We start from the raw sequence: 20,104 nt of genomic DNA on the forward strand, positions 1-20,104 counted from the left end.
GGGAATGGGGAGAGGGAGGGAGATGATACAGGAATTAAGGATCATGGTAGGAGGGAATGGAATAGACAGAGAGAGGTTGAGAAGAACTGTATGCACAACTAATGGACATGATCTAAAAGGGGGGGACAACTGGAGGGAGGGGGGCCACCGGGTGGAGGGGAGCAGAGGGAAGGGAAATTGGCACAAATGTAATATTATAATCAATAAAACACATTAAAAAAAAAGAAAAAGAAAATATTAGCAAATAGAATTCAACAACAAAAGCATACACCATGACCAAGTGGAGTTTATCCTAGTTTATCCAGGGATGTAAGGCTGGTTCAATATTTGAAAATCAATCAAAGTAATCTACAATATTAATAGGCTAAATAAGAAAGCTCAGATGACCATGTTAATTGGTACAAAAAAATGTATCTGACAAAATTCAACATACATTCATATAAAAATTCCCAAAAAATCAGAAATACCAGAGAATATCTTCATCTTCAATAAAGAACATTTACAAAAACTCTACAACTAACATTATATTTAATGATGAAAACTGAATGCCGTCCTCCCAATATCAGAAACAAGACAAAAATGTCTGCTCTCATCTGTCTTATTCAACACAATGCTGGATGTTCTAGACAGTGCAATAAAGCAAAAAAATAAAAAAGGAAACACACAGCATATGATCAGAAAGGAAAATATGTAACTCCCTCTTTGCAGATGACGTGTTTGTTGACATAGAAAATCTCAAGAAACCTACAAAAACCTCCTAGAACTAACTCATATAAATGGTAAGATATATAGTAAGCTTCAATATAGTAAAAAAAGACCAATATAGTAAAGGTGTAAATTCTCCCCAAAGGGATATGGATTTAATGCAACTTCTATCAAAAATTCCATCAAGTATTTTTGTAGATGTAGGTAAGATTATTCTAAAACTTATATAGAAAGGCAAAGGAACAAGAAAAGCTAAAGTAATTTTAAAAAAGAAGTTAGACGAATCAGTCTACCCAATTTAAGACTTATTATATAGCTACAGTAATCAATATATATGCTGTTGGCAGAGGAATATATAATAAGTAGATGAATGGAACAGATCCACACAAATTCGTTCAACTGACTCTTTGACAAAGGTGCAAATGCTATTCAATTGAAACAAGACAGCTTTTAAAAACAAAAGTTTCCAGAAAACTGGATGTAAATGCGTAAAGACAATGAACCTCAATCTAGTCCTCTTCTTTTATATGAAAATTAACTTAAAATGGGTCATAGACTTAAATGTAAAACTAAAAAAACTTTTAGAAAAAAAAATTGAAGAAAATCTTCAGGAGCTGTATCTCAGCAGAGTGCTTAGATCTGACACCCAAAACATGATCCATTAAAGAAAAAAAACTGCTAAGTTGGACTCCATCAAAATTTGAAAGTTTTGTTCTCTGAAAGACAATGTGAACATGATAAAAAGACAAACTAATGGGTTGGAGAAAATATTTGCAAACCATCTATTTGACAAAAGACTAGTATCTAGAATATATGAGGAACTCTCAAATATCAACAGTAAAACAAACAAACAATGCAATTAGAAAATGGGTGAAGGACATGAAGAAACATTTCACTGAAGAGATATACATATGGTCTTTAAACATAAAAAAGTTAAATATCGTTAGCCATTCGGGAAATGAAAAGAAAACCACGAGATACCCTACACAGTGATCAGAATGGCTCAATTACAAAACACTGACAATACAAAAGCTAGTGAGGATGAGGATATGTCACTGGTGGGAATGTAAAATCGAACAGCCACTCTGAAAAAGGGCAGTAGTTTCATAAGCAATCTAAACATGTAACTACCATATTACTCAGCAATTATACTTCTGGACATTTATCCCAGAGAAACAGAAACGTATGTTCACACAAAATCTGTATGTAAATGTTTACAGAGGTATTGGTAATAGTCAAAAACTAGAGACAACCTAATGTCCTTCACTGGATGAATGGTGAAACAAGCTGTGACACAGCCACACCAGAGAATAATAAAAAGGAATGAATTATTGTTACGGACAACAACCTACGGGGAATTATGCTTAGTGATAAAAGCCAATTTCCAAAGATTACATATTGTATGATCCCACTTATATATATAATATTCTAAAATGACAAAAGTATAGAAATGGAGAACAAGTTAGCGGTTGCCAGGGATTAAAAAGGAGGGGAAGGCGGGAGGGAAGGGGAGGTGGCTATGAAAGGGCAACATAATGGATCTCTGTGGTCATGGAAATGTCAAGACTCTTATCAATGTCAACATCCTGGTTGTGATACCGTACTCTAGTTTTATAAGATATTCCCAGGTGGGGAAATGGATATAAAGGGTACAGGGGATCACTCTGTATTGTATCTTACAATCACACCTAGAATCTACAGTTATCTCAAAATTAAAAGTTTCTTTAGAATGAAAGTACAATGCAGTCTGTATGTTGACAATTTGTACAATAAAATGTTGGGGAAAATGCAATGCCAAGTTCCCCAAGACCACTGCTAAGATGGGGGTTTCTCTCTTCATATTACAGATCATGGGGATTACCAAGACAGCACATTTGACTCACTGTTTGTTTCTGGAGGCCATCTACTTTGTCTTCGGTGTGGTCTTCTTTATCCATGTTGACTCTAAATAAAAGTTAAAAAAAAAAAAAAAAAAGCATCACACACCACCAAGGAGCTATCTGGCAACCAGGGTGCTTGCAAGAAAATCCCTAAATCACATAACAGGAAGAATATTAGCAGATCCCTTTCCAATGTCATAAGTTCTATTGGCAAGGACCTCCACTCAACTGAGACTTCAGCATCTACTCAGTCAAGTTGAGAAGCCAGCTCATCAACAGTGACTCTATCATAAAGAAGTAACTTCTACCCATTAAGGTTATCTGGATATGTGGCTTTGATAAAAGAAGACTGAGACTGAAGACTGTGCAAACCCAGCCAGTCCTGATGTGCCAACCTCCAAGTCCCAGTAGGATGAATCTTCACACAGAATCACGTACTTTCAGGAGCTGTCACTTCCTGGAAAGGGAGCTCTGCTCAAACTTCCAAGAAAGGACATTTTGCCCGTCTCATCAATCACTTGCCTTTGGGTTAGCTGCCTAATGTCTTCGCTCTTGTAAGCTGATGTCCACCTGTTTTTCATGATTCCTTCTAAAATTGCCTTTGAAGTAATCCTGTCTCAAATATTATCTTTGCTGCTCAGATTATGGAGGCAGGAGAACCCCCTACCTTCACTGCTTAACCACAGAAAGAACAGCCATCCCTTAAAAAATGAACTTTATGCCACATTCAGGTACCTCATGGGGCAGTGTTTCCCCTGACCCAGTGAATCTATAACAGGAGCATCTTTATTATCTGCCCATAGGAAACACCTCAGGGATAGAGAATGTTATGGTAGCTGAAGTGTTAATCAGGGGTTAAGAACAGATGGAAAACACTTTCACTCTTTTCCTGGCCTTCACAGATAGTAAAGGGCTCCTGGCAGTGTCATGCTCTCACGTCTGGGCCTGGCCACAGCCCAAGGCAATGAAAGGCAAGATATGCCACTTTGGGGGAGAAGATCAGGTCAAAAGCTTACCAAACACAAAGTATAAGAACCAGTTTGGGGCTGTTTATTTAGGTTTCCTATGAATTTACACACTTGGAGCTTATGCCAACAATAAATAAAATTCAGGCAAAGAGGATGCTTCCATACTTTTTGCACACAGTCCAAGGATAAGACCTAAATGTCATGGCCATCAAGCAGTGGCTCTAACTCCACCTTAGTCACGGACCATACAATCCTTAAATAATGCTGGATTTTCATCTAAGAAATTCCAAGGTCAGGAAGCCTGTACTTGTGCCTCTTTTTAACCTTCTGCCAGGACTGAGGTCTGAATTTTTCTTTGAGAGTCGTCTGACCAGGTAAGAGATGAAGATGGTGAGTAGCTTGGGGAATCCATGAAAGACAGGAACTGGTACTTGGTTCAAAGTGCTTACAAGTCAAAGAAAGGCATGAGGTGTAATAGGATGTAACCAAAGCAGCCATTATGGAAGGCTGTCCCAGCATGGCCAGGTTTAACAGAGAAGCGAGACTATGATAAAGAGACTGTCAGCGTGCTGGACACATGTGGAAAGGGTCCCAGATTCGTGGCATGACATGCAACATCACAGCTGGCCTATGCAGCTTCTCACCTCTCGGGAACGTCTGAGTTCCCATCCGTAGCACCCTGCTCTGCAGAAAGGGACTTCTCATCTGGCATCCCGACTTTCTCCAGGAAGCAAAGTGCTGGGTCAGCTCGCATGGCATTGTATCGCTCGTACCCTGATCAGGAGTAATGAGAAATGACAGTAGGCAGGTCAGAATTCACAAAATCTGTCCTGGGCCCTAGACGGTCATTTTGTTTCCCTTATTAAGTAAAAACAAAACAAAAATACTTATTTAAGCTGAACTAGACCTTTTAAGATTTCCTCTCAGGTAAAGACTCTTGAGCTAAAAGTAAATACCTCTGAGTAGTGCTTGACCAAAAAGGAAAGCTTCTATCAGTCCTATGTGTCTGAAACACAGTACAGATACAACTCTCACTCGCTGGCTTCTTTGGACAGAAAAGGGAATCAGGCAGTCTGGTTTTACAATTTCTTCCCCTCATCCCTGAACTCTGGGTATCTTATTACTTCCTGCGTGGGCCTTGTTTTCTTATAGTTCAATTTTATCCTGTGTTAAAAATGGAAGCTGAACATAGTGATGGATGCAAAAGATAAAATATAAAGAGGACAAAGAGGACTGCGGTGGCCAGTTAGATTAAAACAGGGTAGGCGCCTCTGTGGTCACCTCAGTACAAAATCCTAAATCCCCTGGCCAGGGCTTTGGAATTGCCCCTTATCATCAACTCCAGTCAAAAAAGATGGAAAATTTTTGACTCAGAAGAGACCTCAAAAGGGAAGTAAAACAATGAAAAACAAACACTTTTACTTTGATAAAGCCCATGCATAACTTATTATTTTATTCAATCTAATGTAATCTTATAATTATGAGACAGGATTTGGTCAGGTAAAAGATCCAAATCTATTTTATCAAACTAGCCTGGGTGCGAACTCCTTCGTGATCCATCAAAACCCTTCCCTGCTGCTCCTAGCAAACATAGTCCATTTCTGGCTTGGTAGCATGTACATACATAGACCCCTTCACAGGTGATAGAAGATGTTGTATCTAACATGAGAACCAGCTCGTGTGGGTGCAAATAACAGACTTTGTTTTACTTTGTTGGATGTCCTTTTCATATTGGTCTTTGTCCTATCACTACTGATGTAGCTCTATCCTTCACCATATAGGCAGTACCTGGTGCTTTTTCTCTGAGGAGTTATGGTACTCAGGTTTTAATCCAAGTGACAGTTCTATCTCGATGACAGATGCTGCCCACATGAGGCATATGACAGGAGACACTGGGGTGCTTTATCTTCTTCTTTAGTCACTTATTCCATAGGGCGATTACTGATATATGATCATGGGATGTCCGAAGGGCAACATCCAGCCAGGAGAAGATCTGATTTAGACTCTGGAGGAGACTGAGCCCATGAAGCCAACCAGAGGCATCTGTCTAACAAAGTCTAGGCTGATTCAATGTTACCATGCAATTAAACAGGGCTGGTCCTATCCAAGAGTGAGCTAGTACACATGTGTGGCTCAGGACCTGTCTGTCCCCTAGCAATGGGTTTTCCCCATCTTTATAGGGTATCTGCTCAACTCATCATATGCCACAATGGGTGCAACACACAGCACCTTCCTGGCATCTGACCCTCAGCCTTGACTTTGAATGCTGAGTTCTCCTCAACCAGCAGTCTGGGAGAATGTGAATGGAATGAGTGATGTATCATCTTAAGGTCTCACAGGTGTGCTCAGGAAATCCTAGGAATTTACTTGTTACTCCCCACCAAACAAACAAAAAAACTGGTTCAAAGAGCAGAAGAGGTTTAAATGTAGAAGTGACCTTAGACATCATTTAGTTGACCCTTCACCATTTTTGATATGAGACTAACAGATAAGAGAGATAAACTGATCTCACTTCCCTACAACCTGATCAGGGATTCTGAAACTAGTAGGTATGGTGTCAATATTAACTTGCCTTTCCAAGGAGAGAAAGGGTCTCGGGCCTCCTTAGAGTCCTGTCCTCTTTTACATATTCTGAAGTCACAAGGTACGTCCCATCTTCCTGCTGACTTATACCTATCATCACTGTGTAACAACCCTTTATATCCCAAGTTATGTCTTTTACCTTAAAGACTTATTACATGATACGGACTTTGCTATAGCAGGTTTTCATTTTGTTTTGGCCGTTAAGATTTTCATTTCTATTGGTTGCATTTCAAGTGCTCGACAGCCACATGAGGCTCCTCTATAGCAGACTTCCAGCGCAGAAAGGGGACATTTCCCCAGCCACAGGCAGTTCTAGGGCAGCACTGGGCCAGCCTAACCCCGGTGGTCTGACACAGAGCTCCCGGTAGCCCTGGACCTCCTGAAGCCTGCACTTCAACACCAGAATCCAAGTTTTGAGGGGATTCCTCTTTAAAATATCATCCCTCAGTATCAAGGGAAGCTTGGTTCTAGGACACCCCCAAAGATACCAAAATCCACAGACACTCAAGTCCCTTATTTAAAACGGCACAGCATTTGCATATAAGCTATACTTGCATACAGACGCTACAGCAGGGGTGCCTACGTAACACTTCAGTCACATGGACTCAGTGTAGTATTTGGCACATGGCAAATTCAAGTTTTGCTTTTTGGAACTTTCTGGGACTTTTTTTTTTCTTTTAGTACTTTTCAACTGTGCTTGGTTAATCTGTGAATGTGAAACCCGCAGGCATGGAGGAAATGCAACTGGTAATCCTATAAGAGTTGAAGAATTCTACTCATAGGGCATGTGTTAGAAAATTTACATTCCAAAGACAGGGTAATAAATGACAGCGGAACAGCATCCAGCATCTGCTATGTACCAAGCTCGGTTCTAGGCAGTTTACCTCTATTGTCTTATTTAATCTCCCAACAACTCTCCAGGTCGGCTGTTTTGATGGCATTCCCCCATATAGGTAAGTAATTAGGTCAGAGATATTTATGACATGCCCAAGGTCAGACACTCAGAAAGTGGCAGAGCTGGCAGCAAAAGCCAGGGGTAACAAACTCTTCCCACTTCACCCCCTGCTATCCAGTTTAAAATTTCAGTTATTTCACCTGGCAGAAAAGGTGTGGATCAAGCATGTAACAGTGACTATCACCTGCCATTTCCATTACTCATTTTAACTGTTGGCTGAAAGCAAGGGTAGATGCTACAACAGTGCCAGAAGCGAGAAAAGGGGCACTTATTTCACTTTCAAAGCTACTCAAAGACTTCTCAGTCCCCTTAATGTCTTGCTTACCACATTAAAAGAAAGAAAGAAAGAAGGAAAGAAAGAAAAAAAAGGATGCCCATGCTATCTTCAAGTCTCAATAGAACAAACCAGAAATACAGAGGTAATCTGATGACCTTAGAATTCTGCATATACATGAAATGCTAAAACCTTAACATTTCCCTCATTTATTCCATCACTAAAGAAAAATGAGGTGCACATGGGAAAAAGCAGGAACAACTGTAACAGCATAAACAATAAAACACAATTTAAAAGAAGAAGAAGAAAGAAACACAGGTGCTTCCACGTGCCAGGCACCCAGCCAGAAGCTGGGACAACAGAGTAAAGGACGCAAGGCAGCCCCAGGCCCTCGTGCACAGACAGACTAGTATGAGGAAGACACAAGGTCTTTATGGCCACAGTCATCCTCTCAAAGTTCCCCACGAACACTAACATTCACTGTAATTTCACGACTCTCACGTTCACCTGCTTGAAATTCCAAGCAGGCAGAGGTAAGGCTCTGCTTTCTAAGAGACGTGCAATGGGACTGTGGAGTTTTCAGGAAAGGGGAACGTTCACTGACATACACACCATGTTTGAATACACCAATCAGAAGAGACTTATCGGCCTCAGCATCCCACCAATCCACTGGGATCTCCACGTAGTCGATGTCGGGCAGAGGCACGTCCAGCTCCCTGTAGAAGGAAGGGTGTAAACTCAAAGAGTTCCTTTAACACAAAGAACTACTGGCTGGACCCTGGTATTAAGCCACATGCCTAGTTACATGCTTACACACAAAGTAACAAGGATGCGGAGGGTTGTGGGCCAAGGTTTCTTAACCAAGGCTTTCCGCCAGGCTCGCCCAGTGAGCTAGCCCCGCGTGTGTACTTGACTTCCAGGCTCCACCTCAGACTGACTGACACACCCCTTTGAGAACTCACTGTCAGTCTGTCTGGGGTGGGGCCTTGGGGTCTACATGTACAAGGTAGTTCTAATGTGCATCTTCAGTTGAGAACCACAGCAAAATCCAACTATACATTATCTGAAGGAAGAACACCCTTCGAATGGTTTAATTTACACATGATCAAATGCTGAGAAGACAAGTGTCCAAATCATCTTGATACAACATGTAGAGATCTCAAGCCTGATCTGAGAACAGGACGGTGGGTCTGGTACACGCAGGTATGTGAAGAGAGCCTTCAGAAGACAGGAGCCACAATAGGCCTGTAGGGTCAAAACTGATCACACACTGCTCTGCTCCTGGCCAAAGCAATGATGACAGCTTACCCTACAGAGTAGACATGAAGGCATTAGCAGACCTGTACAATGAGCCCCTCTGTGACTTTCTGTCCATGTTCTGAGAGCTCACATGGACCCTCAGCTCACTGTCTTCATTTGTGTGAACACAGGGGAGAACATAGCTCCTCTCTCTCACCGCCCAGCTCCTGGGATGGTTCCTCTTTGTCATTTGAATTTTCTCCTTCCATCATGCTCTTCTCACTGGGACACAGGGCTAACTGCCCCTTGCCAGGCCCAGGCCCGCCGCCCCCTGTGGGGATGGTGCCCCCTGGCCCCACCATTCCAGGCAGGGCTCCCTATCGGGCGCCACTGCAGGGCCCACTGCTCTGCTGCACAGCACCACAGGCTCAATGACTCTCTGGGATGAACTGTCATTTATTCCGTATGGCAACCTCTCTGCAATAAGACATGAAGCTGAAGGAGACCAGGGAGAGCTGGGACTGAGGAAAGCAGAGGAAAGGAGGGAAGTATGTGCAATGGGTTCACACTCTCCATGTTCTACCTGGCTTCCTTCTTTCCGCATCTATCTACATGTCTAAGAAAGCATATCATGGGGACTTGTGGCAGGTAACATAATACAAATGACAGGACTGAATTCTGCTGCATTTATGACTCACAAGTTGAACCTTTTCACCGAAACACTCAACCTCCCTCTCTCTCCTAAAAATGACTCTAGTAACTACAGAAAACATATCAAGTCATAACAGTCATCATGACTGTTGCTCTGGCTTACAAACTGCCCCATGGACAGAACTGTCAATGTCCAGAAAACACAGCTCCAGGTAACCTCAGAGTTCAAACAACAATGCTTCTGGTGCCCTGTGGGACCGACAGGGACCGCACAGGGCTGGCACAAACTGCCCATGTGGGGCAGGTGAAGGAGGCTGCCTGGCAATTCCACCTATAAACTGCGGCTATCTGAGAGCTTCACCAAGTGGAAGCTGAGAGCATGGCAGCCTTATTCCCCCAAATCTTGGGAGGTTCCCACAGGATTCTACAGCTTTGGAAACACTACTTTACAAGACCAAGGGGCAAGAGATCAAACATGTCGGAGGTGAGAGGATTAGCAAATTAAGGCGAAGCATCAAATGCCAAAGAGTACTAAGACCAAGAATGGGATTTTGAGCAGAACTTCTGGTGTATACCTATCGGACCGAGCATATCAAAGTAATTCTCATTCTACAACGGTTAGTTAAGGTAGAGAAATGACTGTTTTGAACAAGGTTTTACAACAACTGTTGGGACAAAAAATTAACTTGAAATCCCACCAGAAGCTGTGTTTCCAAGGAAGTGTTTTCTCCAATTCCTGGAGACGACCTGACTGAACTGCCCGTACCCCACCTGTCTGCTCTCCCACCTAGGTAACTGGGCGAGGTGGGAACACAGGCCTCCGGAGGCACAGGCACGTTTGCCCATTTCCAGGAAAAGGCACCTCATGGCAACTCTTTTCCACTGAGAGCTGGGGTTGACTTGCTTTACCTGGCGTGAGTTCCTTCAAAGGCTTTATCAGCTGCTTCTCCCAGGATTTCCGCTTTTAGGTAGTAGAGCATCCGGACTCGCAAAAGTACCCTATGAAAGGCGAACACATTATAATGCAAACACATGAGAAGCCGGAGCTGCCTGTGAACTGCCGTCCCCCAGCTGACACGGGGAAATTCTGGGCTTTTCCATGTCATTAGTGATAAGATTATCTCCATTTTACACAAGGAAATGTATCTCATCAGTCACGTGTTAAGTGACCCTGTGAGCCACGTGAGGGAGAAACACCATTCTTCCTGGTCCTTAAAAGAGTATTTGCCCCTTCTTATGGCCACACATACCACTTAGGCAGAGCTACTTCCAAGAGGCTGGTCACCAGTTCACTAGTTTCCGGGAGAGTGAGTCATGTTGAATGATGCTGCTTTTTAAACAGTTTCACTTGTACATAGTTAGAGGAACATTTTAAAGTCCTTACGGCAATACTGTCAGAGAGTAATGTCTCCTCTCCTGAGACGCTCAGTTCATTGTGATTCTGCATGGGCCACGCTCACGCACCAAACATGTTTGTGACAAGGCAATCAAGGAGTATCTGCTGGGAGACTACTGGGTGCCCTGCACCGTGCTGGGTACTGTGAGGTACGCAACAGAAGCGGACAATTTAACCTTGTTCTTGAGAAGCCCATACCAGTCTAACTGTGAAATGGCACCACCCGAGGAAGAATCAGAGCACAGAGGATGCCGGTGGGGTCAAGGGAGGAAGGCACTCTGGTGCAGAAACAGGGTGAGAGGAGCGGGACGCACAGAAAAGCTGGCCACGTTCCAGGGCATGCTTCATATTCACAGCTGCGCTGCAAAGATGTCTGGAAGAATACCTGTAACTTGCTCAATACCAGTCAAGAATGAAGGCTAGCTATTAAAAATAAAAGTCCATTTACATATACTGATATAGGAACTGGAAATAAAAAAATAAAGAAAGACAGCATAAACAATATGTAAAGTGTATTCTTTTAGGGAAGATAAAAGGAGTTTACATTTGCCTGTGCTAATCCATGCAGAGAGTATCTCTGGAAGAATCAGGTTAACAGAGGTTGTCTTAGGAGAGAAAAATAGGGAGGGACATTGGAGGTAGGAGAAAACCTAAGTTTTGAAAAAGTTTTTTAACATACACACACACACACATATATATTACCTAGTCAAAAGACATTAATATAGCAAAGGACGGAGGCCTTTGAAAAATCATAATTTCTGCCCTGACTGGTATGGCTCAGTTGGTTGGGCATCACTCTGCAAAGCAAAGCACTGCCGGTTCGATTCCCAGTCAGGGCACATGCCTGGGTTGTGGGCCCAGTTTCCGGTTGGGGCTGATCAGTGTTTCTCTCTCATGTCAATGTTTCTCTCCATCTCTTTTACCTCCCTTCCCCTCTCTAAAAATAAACAAAACCAATAAAAAAATTAAGAAGCATAATTTCTTAGATGCCGGCAGAAAGTGCCACTGTGGGCTCAAGTTGTAGGTGGCAATACACAAAGTGTGGACTTTCAGATCAGAAAGAATGCTTACTTTTCTGGTACAACATTCCTTACCCTCAACTGTCAATCACCTGGCTTAGCAGGAACCAGAACGAGGGTGTTAGGCAAAGAGTTCTTGTCTGCTGAGATCTAGCTCAGAGTAAGGCTTTCCTGAAGATGTAAGATACAGAAATCTGTTTCTATGTAAGTAAAGAGAAGCCAAGGTGTTAATATTTGGTAGTATCTATAGCATGAGATAATTTAAATTCAATAGTATTCACTTCTTCTCATATGAGAAACAACAGAACAGATGGACAGCTTCCCTTGGAGAGCCACCTCCTCCCAGAGTGAGATGATAATCCCAGTTGAAGCTGGTTTGTAACACCCTTACTTTAGCCAAACAAGACCCATTGGTATTTCGGGAGCAGTACTGCTTTCTCTTTCATCTCTTTAAAAAAAAATTGTTGATATGAAATATACTTCCCCAAAATGCACTCTGCATAAACTTAAAGCTCGATGGGACTCTGACAAACTGAACACACACATGCATGAAGTATCCAGATCAGGAAGCAGAAAATTTCCCACGAAGGCCCCTGGGAGCCCCTCCAGTCACTACCCCCAACCCTGAATGAGTAATCTCTGTCCTGACTTAGCTTAGATTTGAAGCAGCTGCTTTTTAACTTTTTAAAGTTTCTCAGATGATAAATTCACGTCCCTAAATACTATGCTACTAAGAGCAAACAATGCTTTGAGTATTTACTATGTGCCAGAATGTATTAGCTCACTTAAGCCCAACAATGCTACAAGGTAGGAACTGCTGTTAATCCCATTTTCTAGGTGAAGAAAAGGCACAGAGGTTAAAGAATTCACCTGCTGGTCAGCAATGGGGTCAAGATTTAAATCCAGGCAGTCCTGACCCCAGAGCCTGTCTTAGCCCTTTTCTGCTATAGGGGTGGCAGTAAAGTTGCTAATTAAGAGAACCCATAATCTAGAAGCTCAAGGGCCAGTTATACTGGAGAATTTCTCCCCGTTTTCCATTGCATCTCAGGATAGAACCAAGATCAAAGGGTGGACATTTCAAGGAAGCAGACTTTAGATTTAATATACAGAAAGACAATTAATTAGAATCATCTGGTAATTAAATGAGCCTTGCTGAGAAATGGCAGCTCCCATCAGCAGGAAGGCTCTGCAGAGGCTGGAAGACTCCTGAAAGGTCTTGGGGGTGGTGATTAGAAACATTAAGAATTCCTCAAAGGTCAAAATTTGTTCTGGTCGTCATGTGTGATCATGTCTGCAGGCACAGAGGACCGTTCTATGTCAGCCTCCCAGCTCAGCCTATCTTCAGCGATCCAGACCCACATCTATAGCTGTGGGTGGAACAGCCCAAAGTTGCTGCTGTGACTTAACAAGGCAAAGCCTGAGCCCTTCAGTTTGCTCTTCATCTTTCAGTGAACATAACGATTCTCATTCCATCACGGCCACGAGCACTGCCAGTCTCCCAGCCTATAAGGCTTACAGTTTTGGAGTCAGCTGCTTTTTGTAATCATCATCACACATTACAGATTCTTCCTCAGGCATGTGTCTGACATTTGACCCCTTCTCCCCAATTCTACAGTAAGCACCCTAATCGAGGTCCTTATGATCAACACTTAAACTATGACAGAACTCAGTTCTAGTTGGCCATTCAGCTCTAGGTTTACCTACTCCATCTTGCAAATTATTTCTAGATTAATTTTTCTCCCCAAATACCATATTTATATCAGACATCTCACTTGTTCAAGAAATAATGGTTGCTTAATATTTACAACAGAATCGTCAGGTAGCCTGCCATTCCAGGTCCGCCATCAACGATTCCGCGTGCTTAGCCAGCCTCCTCTGTGTCCCACATGGTGACTCTGACTCAGTCACATCAAACATGGCAGTGGGTCCTGCACCAGTCAGGCTCTACTACCAATAGCATGTGACATTTATATCTGCAATTGATACCTACTGTCCCCAAAGAGCTTGGACTTTTGTGTACAGTAGTTTTTATTATAGTATCGGGCATGAAACCTGTCTTCAAATATTTGGAAGAATGAAGGGAAAGGACTAGACTTCATGTATTGTAAGAAAAAAAAAAAAAAAACAACCCAACAACAAACCTCTTAATTTATAAGGTACTAAACTTAAAAAAAAAAAAAAGATTTTATTTATTTATTTTTAGAGAGAGAGGAACTTTAAAAAAAAAGATTTTATTTATTTTTAGAGAGAGAGGAAGGGAGGGAGAGAAACATCGATGTAAGAGAGAATACTGATCAGCTGCCTCTCCGCACATGCCCCTACCAGGGACCAAACCCACCACTCAGGTGTGTGCCCGGACCAGGAATTAAACTGGTGACCTTTTGCTTTGTGGGATGATGGCCAACCAAATAAGCTTCACTGGTCAGGGCTAAGGTACTAAACTCTTTATAATCAGAGGTGTGTAAGCAGAGGCCTTCTCACTGCCTACCAGAATGCCAGAGATACAATTCTTGTATGCCCTAGGAAGCTGGAGTGGGTGTCCAGGGGTCCCTTTGATTCTAATAGATATACTGTACAGTGATTCAAATATCCACGTGCAAACTTGTGACTGATTTTGTGGCTAAGTGCCTTAACTCCTCCAAACTAAACTTCACAAGAATAGTTTCATTTTCTAGCACTCCTCTGTCTCTCCCTACCGCACCCCAGATGTCAGCCTAGGGATATAACAATACTATCTCATGTGCATGTCTATCAAATTCCTGGAGGCCATGAATGGCAACAGGGAATGAGAGGAGGAAGTAATCTGGCATGGGGGACTGAGAGCAGCAGATACTAAGGCCAGTCTTTCGCTCACGCTAATGTGATCTCAGAGGCAGAGGGAGGCAAAGGAAAAGGAGACCAGTGAATCCACCAGTGTCCTCACTGGATTTTGAGAGTCAGATTAAAAAAACCCTCAGGGGTACAAACTGTGCTGGTAGAGAGGTTAGGTTCTGGGGGAGAAGAGATATTGTTAAAGGGATAAGAGAGGCTTTAAAGTTAATGAATAATGACCCAACTTCGGTCCCACATCCTGTCTTTCCAGTCCCTGCACGGCAGTACAGGAACAGGGAGCGCTCCTGTGGGATCCCAGCACCTAGACAGTAGGTGGAGCTGCCAGCAGGGATGCCGGGGGACACACTCACTTGTTGCAGTGTTGTTTGAGGTGTTTCTTGTAGCCATCATCATGCAAGACAACCTCAGGGTTGCAGGTGGCCAGCCAGTCTGCATTTTTTAGCTCTGGGAGCAGCAGCTGGTTCTTCGTCTTCTTCCCCTTCCTCCCCCTGGGAACCGGGGCAGACAGTCCTGAAACAGAAAGGCAGGCCGATGAGACAAGGCCGCTTAAACAGGGGTGCTAGGATGGGGCTGTGCTGGATTTGCAGGGCGGCAGCTGGGCTGTGTTGGTGGCCCTGGACAACAGACCGCACTCCTCTCCTCAGGCCACCAAACAGTGATGGTATGAGATGTGCCTGGTCCCCAACTCAGTAAACCCCAGGACCGTTCAGCCAAGCAGGAAGAATTTACCAAGCAACCCGTGAAGGTCAAGAAACGTGTACCCTAACCTGCGTCCTTTGGGAACTTACAACCCAGGCAGGTACAAGGAACAGTCCAGCTGGAACATGAAGGTGAGCTACGGCCAAGCACAGGGAAGGAGGAGCAGAGAACAAGACACGGCACAGACAGAGGTGGACCTGAGAGAGCACGGTGAAGTGCAAAAGACAAACCACGGGGACACAGTTGAGTCCCCAATTCAGAGGAGCCCCTGTGACGCTCAAGTTAGTGGGCAGGACTAGGGCGTGGGAAATGTTTTTATACTGAAACAAAGCACCACAGTAGCACTGGATGATTCTGAGGGGGGACTAAAAGAATCCTCCTCTCCCACAGGTGACACTCTGAAATATATCCGAGAAGGAGAAGCCCCTCCAAGCACAGCAACATGGAACAGCACAGGAAGCCAGGGCCAGGCAAGGGGCCCGCGCTCCTCAGGCCGCCTCTCACCCGAGTGGTTCTGCAGCGCCTGGGCCCGCCCGTCTTTGGTAGGTGTGATCAGCTCCCAAATGAAGCTCTTGATCTTCTCATCCCCCTTGTAGTGCTTGACACAGTACACCAGCAGGGCACGGCAAATCACCTCCATGTCCTTCTCATTCAGGGGCCACTTGAATCGCCCATGGGTCAGGATGTCCTTCCATCGGCCCCAGCTGAGAGTGGAAACAGAGGGAGTTGGAGGGGGCAAGGGCCACGTGTGCCCTCAACACCGCAGGACAAACAGGAGCAAGATTGTCTCATCCTCTGTCTGGTCTATTAACTGCCCCGAGGGCTTTGTCCTGAGAGGCCTTGGAGGATTGCACGCTGCAGCGTACCCAGTGTCACCAAGGCCACTTGTCACAGATGCACTGGACACTGAGAGCTTTACAGGGTCACTAGGTTGTCAGGAAAAGAGGAACAAAAATATTTGGAGCGGGAATAAAAATTTGGAATTAAAACAGAGTCCAGCTGCAGTATTCAAAAGCAATGGTGAGCTCCTGGAAGTGAAATCTACTTCTACCAGACCCAGAGCCCTGCACGAATCATGCCTTAACAGTAACATCTGTTGCACTGACTCCTTATATATCCTTGGGGCAAAAAAGCAGGAAATCAGTACCAGGCAGCAAATTAGTAGCAGAGATTTGTTGTGACAAGCATATGAGAAAATCATGGCATGTCTACAATACGGCAGCGAAGCGCACAATGCCGGCGGGGTGGGGGGTTGGCTGGGGAGGGACATGGGCAGAAAGCACAGTTCTCTCTCGCTCTACAGAGCCTCCATCAACCCATAACTCCAGAGGTAACTGGAGAGACACACTGGACGAATCTCAGGGGCTAGAAAACAACACACAGGCAAAGCCAATACACACCCAAAGATGAGCAGGTTCTTCTCTACCCGGAAGCATTCGGCTCGGAGGTAGCGTCTGGTTTTGTCATTGAGGCGTCTGGACCTCGTGGGCCTTTCGTCAGAGTCACTGTCTAACTCTGAAAACTCCATGAGCTCATCCTCCTCAAAGGAGTTGTAGTGTTTGGTCTGCTTTCTCACGCGAGGCCGGTCGATCACTAAGCTTTCCTAGAAACAGAGAGGACACTGGGGAGAAAGCCCGGCTTCTCTCTAACCCCCATCGTGATGCACAGCATATCCTGCCGACATTCCTCAGGACACACTTGGGAAAGAACCACACCCTGGTCTCATCCTCCAGCAGGAAAGACGCTCCCCAGCACACCTGCTTTGTCTACAATGTGCAGAGGGAGTTCTCTGGGATTTGCTGGAGTTGACATGTTCCCCAGCTCCCAGTGCTGTCCGCCACCATCTGCTGTCTCTGCAGTCATTCTAATGGGTGTGGACAGGCAAGGCGCACCCAGTGCCCAGAGTGGCAGTCTGCTCTGGCCAGTGAAGAGTGGAGTGGTGCACCCCAGCTGTTCTGCCCAGCAGGCAGAGGCAGTTCACGCTCTGGAGACAGGATCAGTTGGAGAATTCCACCTGCTAAGCAATTTTCTGAAGACAAACACATATTCCTGCTGTTCCATTTCTGCCCTCCACTGGCACTAAATACCAACCTTTCGTCTTTCACCGAAAACATAATTCAGGAACCTCACTCATTCTGCCAGCTCCCCTGGGCCACAACCATCGCCTCTTCTCTCCATCGTTCCATGCTTCTCACCCTTTCCCCTTATACCTCGTCCCGAAGGTAGGCTGAGCTCCTGAATACTAATCTATGCAGCCCAGATAAATTTTTAGTGCTGTGCCTACTTCAATCACCTTACTTCCCACCTTGGAATGCTCCAACTGCTTCTTACTATCTATAGTAAAGGCATGACCTTTTTTTCCCTCCTCTGCCATCTGTCGTGCACACAGTGACTTCTTGATAGTGACCTGGTAAAACACAGGTTACAAAGGACTGCAGAATCTTCCTATCTGGAGACAGGAGGCTGAATTAAGCAACCTGTGGTGAGCCTACAGAAGAAGACTTAATGCTGGGTACTGGTTACCAAATCAGCTAGGTAACAGCAGGAATTGTCTCGGGGGGTTGTGGGTCCACAAGAGTTCAATACTCATGTGAGAAAATAGGTAAAAAGTGATGCATGCTCATCGTGAAGTGATGCGACAGGGTCAGAGATGGAGGGAAGGGAAACTAACATGTAGCGGGTGCCTCACAACGGGCTGGGCATTTATATTCACAAGTGTTTTCTCCAACTCGGCAATGTGGGTATTACCAACCCCTGTGCTCACTTGTTTCAGTGAGGTCAAGTGTGTTGCCCAAAGGCATGCATCCTGTCAGGGACAAAGCCAGTATTCAAACTCTGGGTTTATCCCCAAACCATTTTCTCTCTTATGTACATAAATAGAAAAATTCAAGATACTAGAAGAACGGAAGTGAAGCCAACAGCCTTCCTTACACGCTCTTTTCCCCTTCCCATCGTCCTCAGAGGTGGCTTCTTTCACAGGGATTATGGAACAGAGGTAAGACGGCCACATGCTGAGGGTAGGATGTTGGCCTGCGCCAGAGGCTAAATGTGGCCTGTTTGGCCAGTTCCAGTTCTAACTGCCTTTGCGTGGTTTCCCAGGTGCCCAATCTAGGATGTCCCATTAGGTCCTTTTAAGTTCTAACAGTTAACATTCATGAAGCTCTGACTATGTGCTAGGCATGTTTTAAGTGTATTACATCTAGCATCTCATTTAAGAATTAAGGCTCAGGAGTAAATACTGACCTGAGCTGTGTGGGAATTTATGGTTCTGTAAGAAACCAGTGAAATGCTCAATGGAACAAAACATTCTTAATGTTGTACCTTTTCATTCTTTGCTTCAGTGTCCAGTTCAGCTATTTTAGCCCATTTCTGCCAGAAATTCGGGTCATCTAAGGAAATATCTGTTCTGTTTCCTGAAGCCACAAAGCTGGCCTGTGAAGAAGACAAGAGCCAATAAGCTGTGCTTGAACAAAGTGCAAATTAATAAAACTACTATGTTATTTTAAATGTACCAGAAACTCAAACACAGCCTCCAAAATGAATGTAAAAAAATCTGAAAATTCCTCTTCTTCTTCTTCTTTTGTAAAAGATTAGGTGAGGAAATTACAAATTCAATCTATAGGATCATTTTTTTTTTTTTTAACTTAAACTTGGAAGAAGGAAGACAAGCCCTGGAAGACAATGGCAATGTGTTACTTGATGTCTGGTTCCCTGTGAAAAAATTAATTCTCAAAACTTCCCTCAGTTCACCAGTTACCAAATGTCCGCTACAGAAAAGGCACTGGGTGGGCAGTATGAGGTGGACAAAGATAAGCAATGGCTATAAAGCACAAAATGTCCTACTGAAAACAACCCACATGAGTGACCAAACAGGAGATTTAATCAGACAGGTCACAAAGCTCAAGGAGCCTACGGTCAGGGAAACCTGAGAGGGATCTGATAAGTGGTCTGATGAGCTGGATTCTAAATCCAGTGACCTTCAGGGCAGAGGAAAGAGGCACCTAGAGTAGAAGCTGGGATTCTTGAGTAGAATCTTATTTTCTCATGAAATGAACGGAATACTTGCTTGAGTGTGAGGACTGGAGTGGTCACTGGAATACTGATCAAGGAGTGCTCTGCAAAGGAATCAAGGTGACCATTCAGGGGTTTCAGCGCAGTCTTTGGGAACAGTGAATAGTGCAAACTGCAAACTAAGGTGCCTATCCTGCCTGCTGAACACCAGCTCCCAAAGGTTAGGGGTGGCGTTTTCTCTCTGTAGCTTCTGACTCATCCTTGACACACCCTCTAAGAACCTGTATCTTCAGTCACACAGAATAAATGTACAGCCAGACAATCTCAGTGGTTTGTATTTAAGAGAATCAGAAGCCTGGATAATGAGGGTCAAAACATAAACAACTTTCTTCTTGTTCCCCCCAACACAAACTCTGGAGAGAAGGTCCTATACCTTGGCAAAAGTGGACCCCTTCCCTTCAGACTGGATGGTGATAGTATGAGTTCGCCTCTGCAGAATCTGGTCTATGTCTTCTTCACAGAACTTGGAGCCTTCATCCTCCTCATCCATTAAGGCTCCATAAGCACCTTTCCGGAGCAAGTCCTCTACCTCCATTTTTGAAAGCTGTTGTACCTGGACAGGTCACCAAAGGCTACTCAAAAAGCAGAAAATGCATACACAGCTCCCTCCACTAATAGCACACACCAGAAGAACAAAGACATGGACAACAAGCTTAAGAAAATGAAAACCCAGAAAAAGACACTCAAGAGAAGGCAGGCAGACGATCCGGTATAGGGAGCTCAGGAATAAAACCCAGCACGTGACCCAATGGCCCTAACATTCTTTGGGACATTGGTTATTATCAAATGTCACAAGCCATTAAAACTATGCACCATTGAAGAGGATATATTT

At 44.1% G+C, this 20,104-nt stretch overlaps 1 protein-coding gene across 1 annotated transcript in view; it reads right to left on the minus strand.

Annotated features, from left to right (window-relative positions):
• CHD6 (chromodomain helicase DNA binding protein 6) overlaps window positions 1-20,104 on the minus strand; it is a 176,631-nt gene that overhangs the window by 35,213 nt on the left and 121,314 nt on the right. The window contains exons 19-27 of the mRNA XM_090286413.1: window positions 19,646-19,825; window positions 18,523-18,633; window positions 16,602-16,804; window positions 15,706-15,905; window positions 14,853-15,012; window positions 10,165-10,254; window positions 7,978-8,081; window positions 4,198-4,327; window positions 2,589-2,649 (exon numbers count right to left, since the gene is read on the minus strand). Of these exons, the coding sequence (XP_090142539.1) occupies window positions 2,589-2,649; window positions 4,198-4,327; window positions 7,978-8,081; window positions 10,165-10,254; window positions 14,853-15,012; window positions 15,706-15,905; window positions 16,602-16,804; window positions 18,523-18,633; window positions 19,646-19,825 (1,239 nt within the window). The remainder of the gene's footprint in view (window positions 1-2,588; window positions 2,650-4,197; window positions 4,328-7,977; window positions 8,082-10,164; window positions 10,255-14,852; window positions 15,013-15,705; window positions 15,906-16,601; window positions 16,805-18,522; window positions 18,634-19,645; window positions 19,826-20,104) is intronic.

Source organism: Furipterus horrens, unplaced genomic scaffold (genome assembly GCF_987537825.1).
Source record: "Furipterus horrens unplaced genomic scaffold, mFurHor1.1.pri manual_scaffold_8, whole genome shotgun sequence".
NCBI classification, from domain to species: domain Eukaryota; kingdom Metazoa; phylum Chordata; class Mammalia; order Chiroptera; family Furipteridae; genus Furipterus; species Furipterus horrens.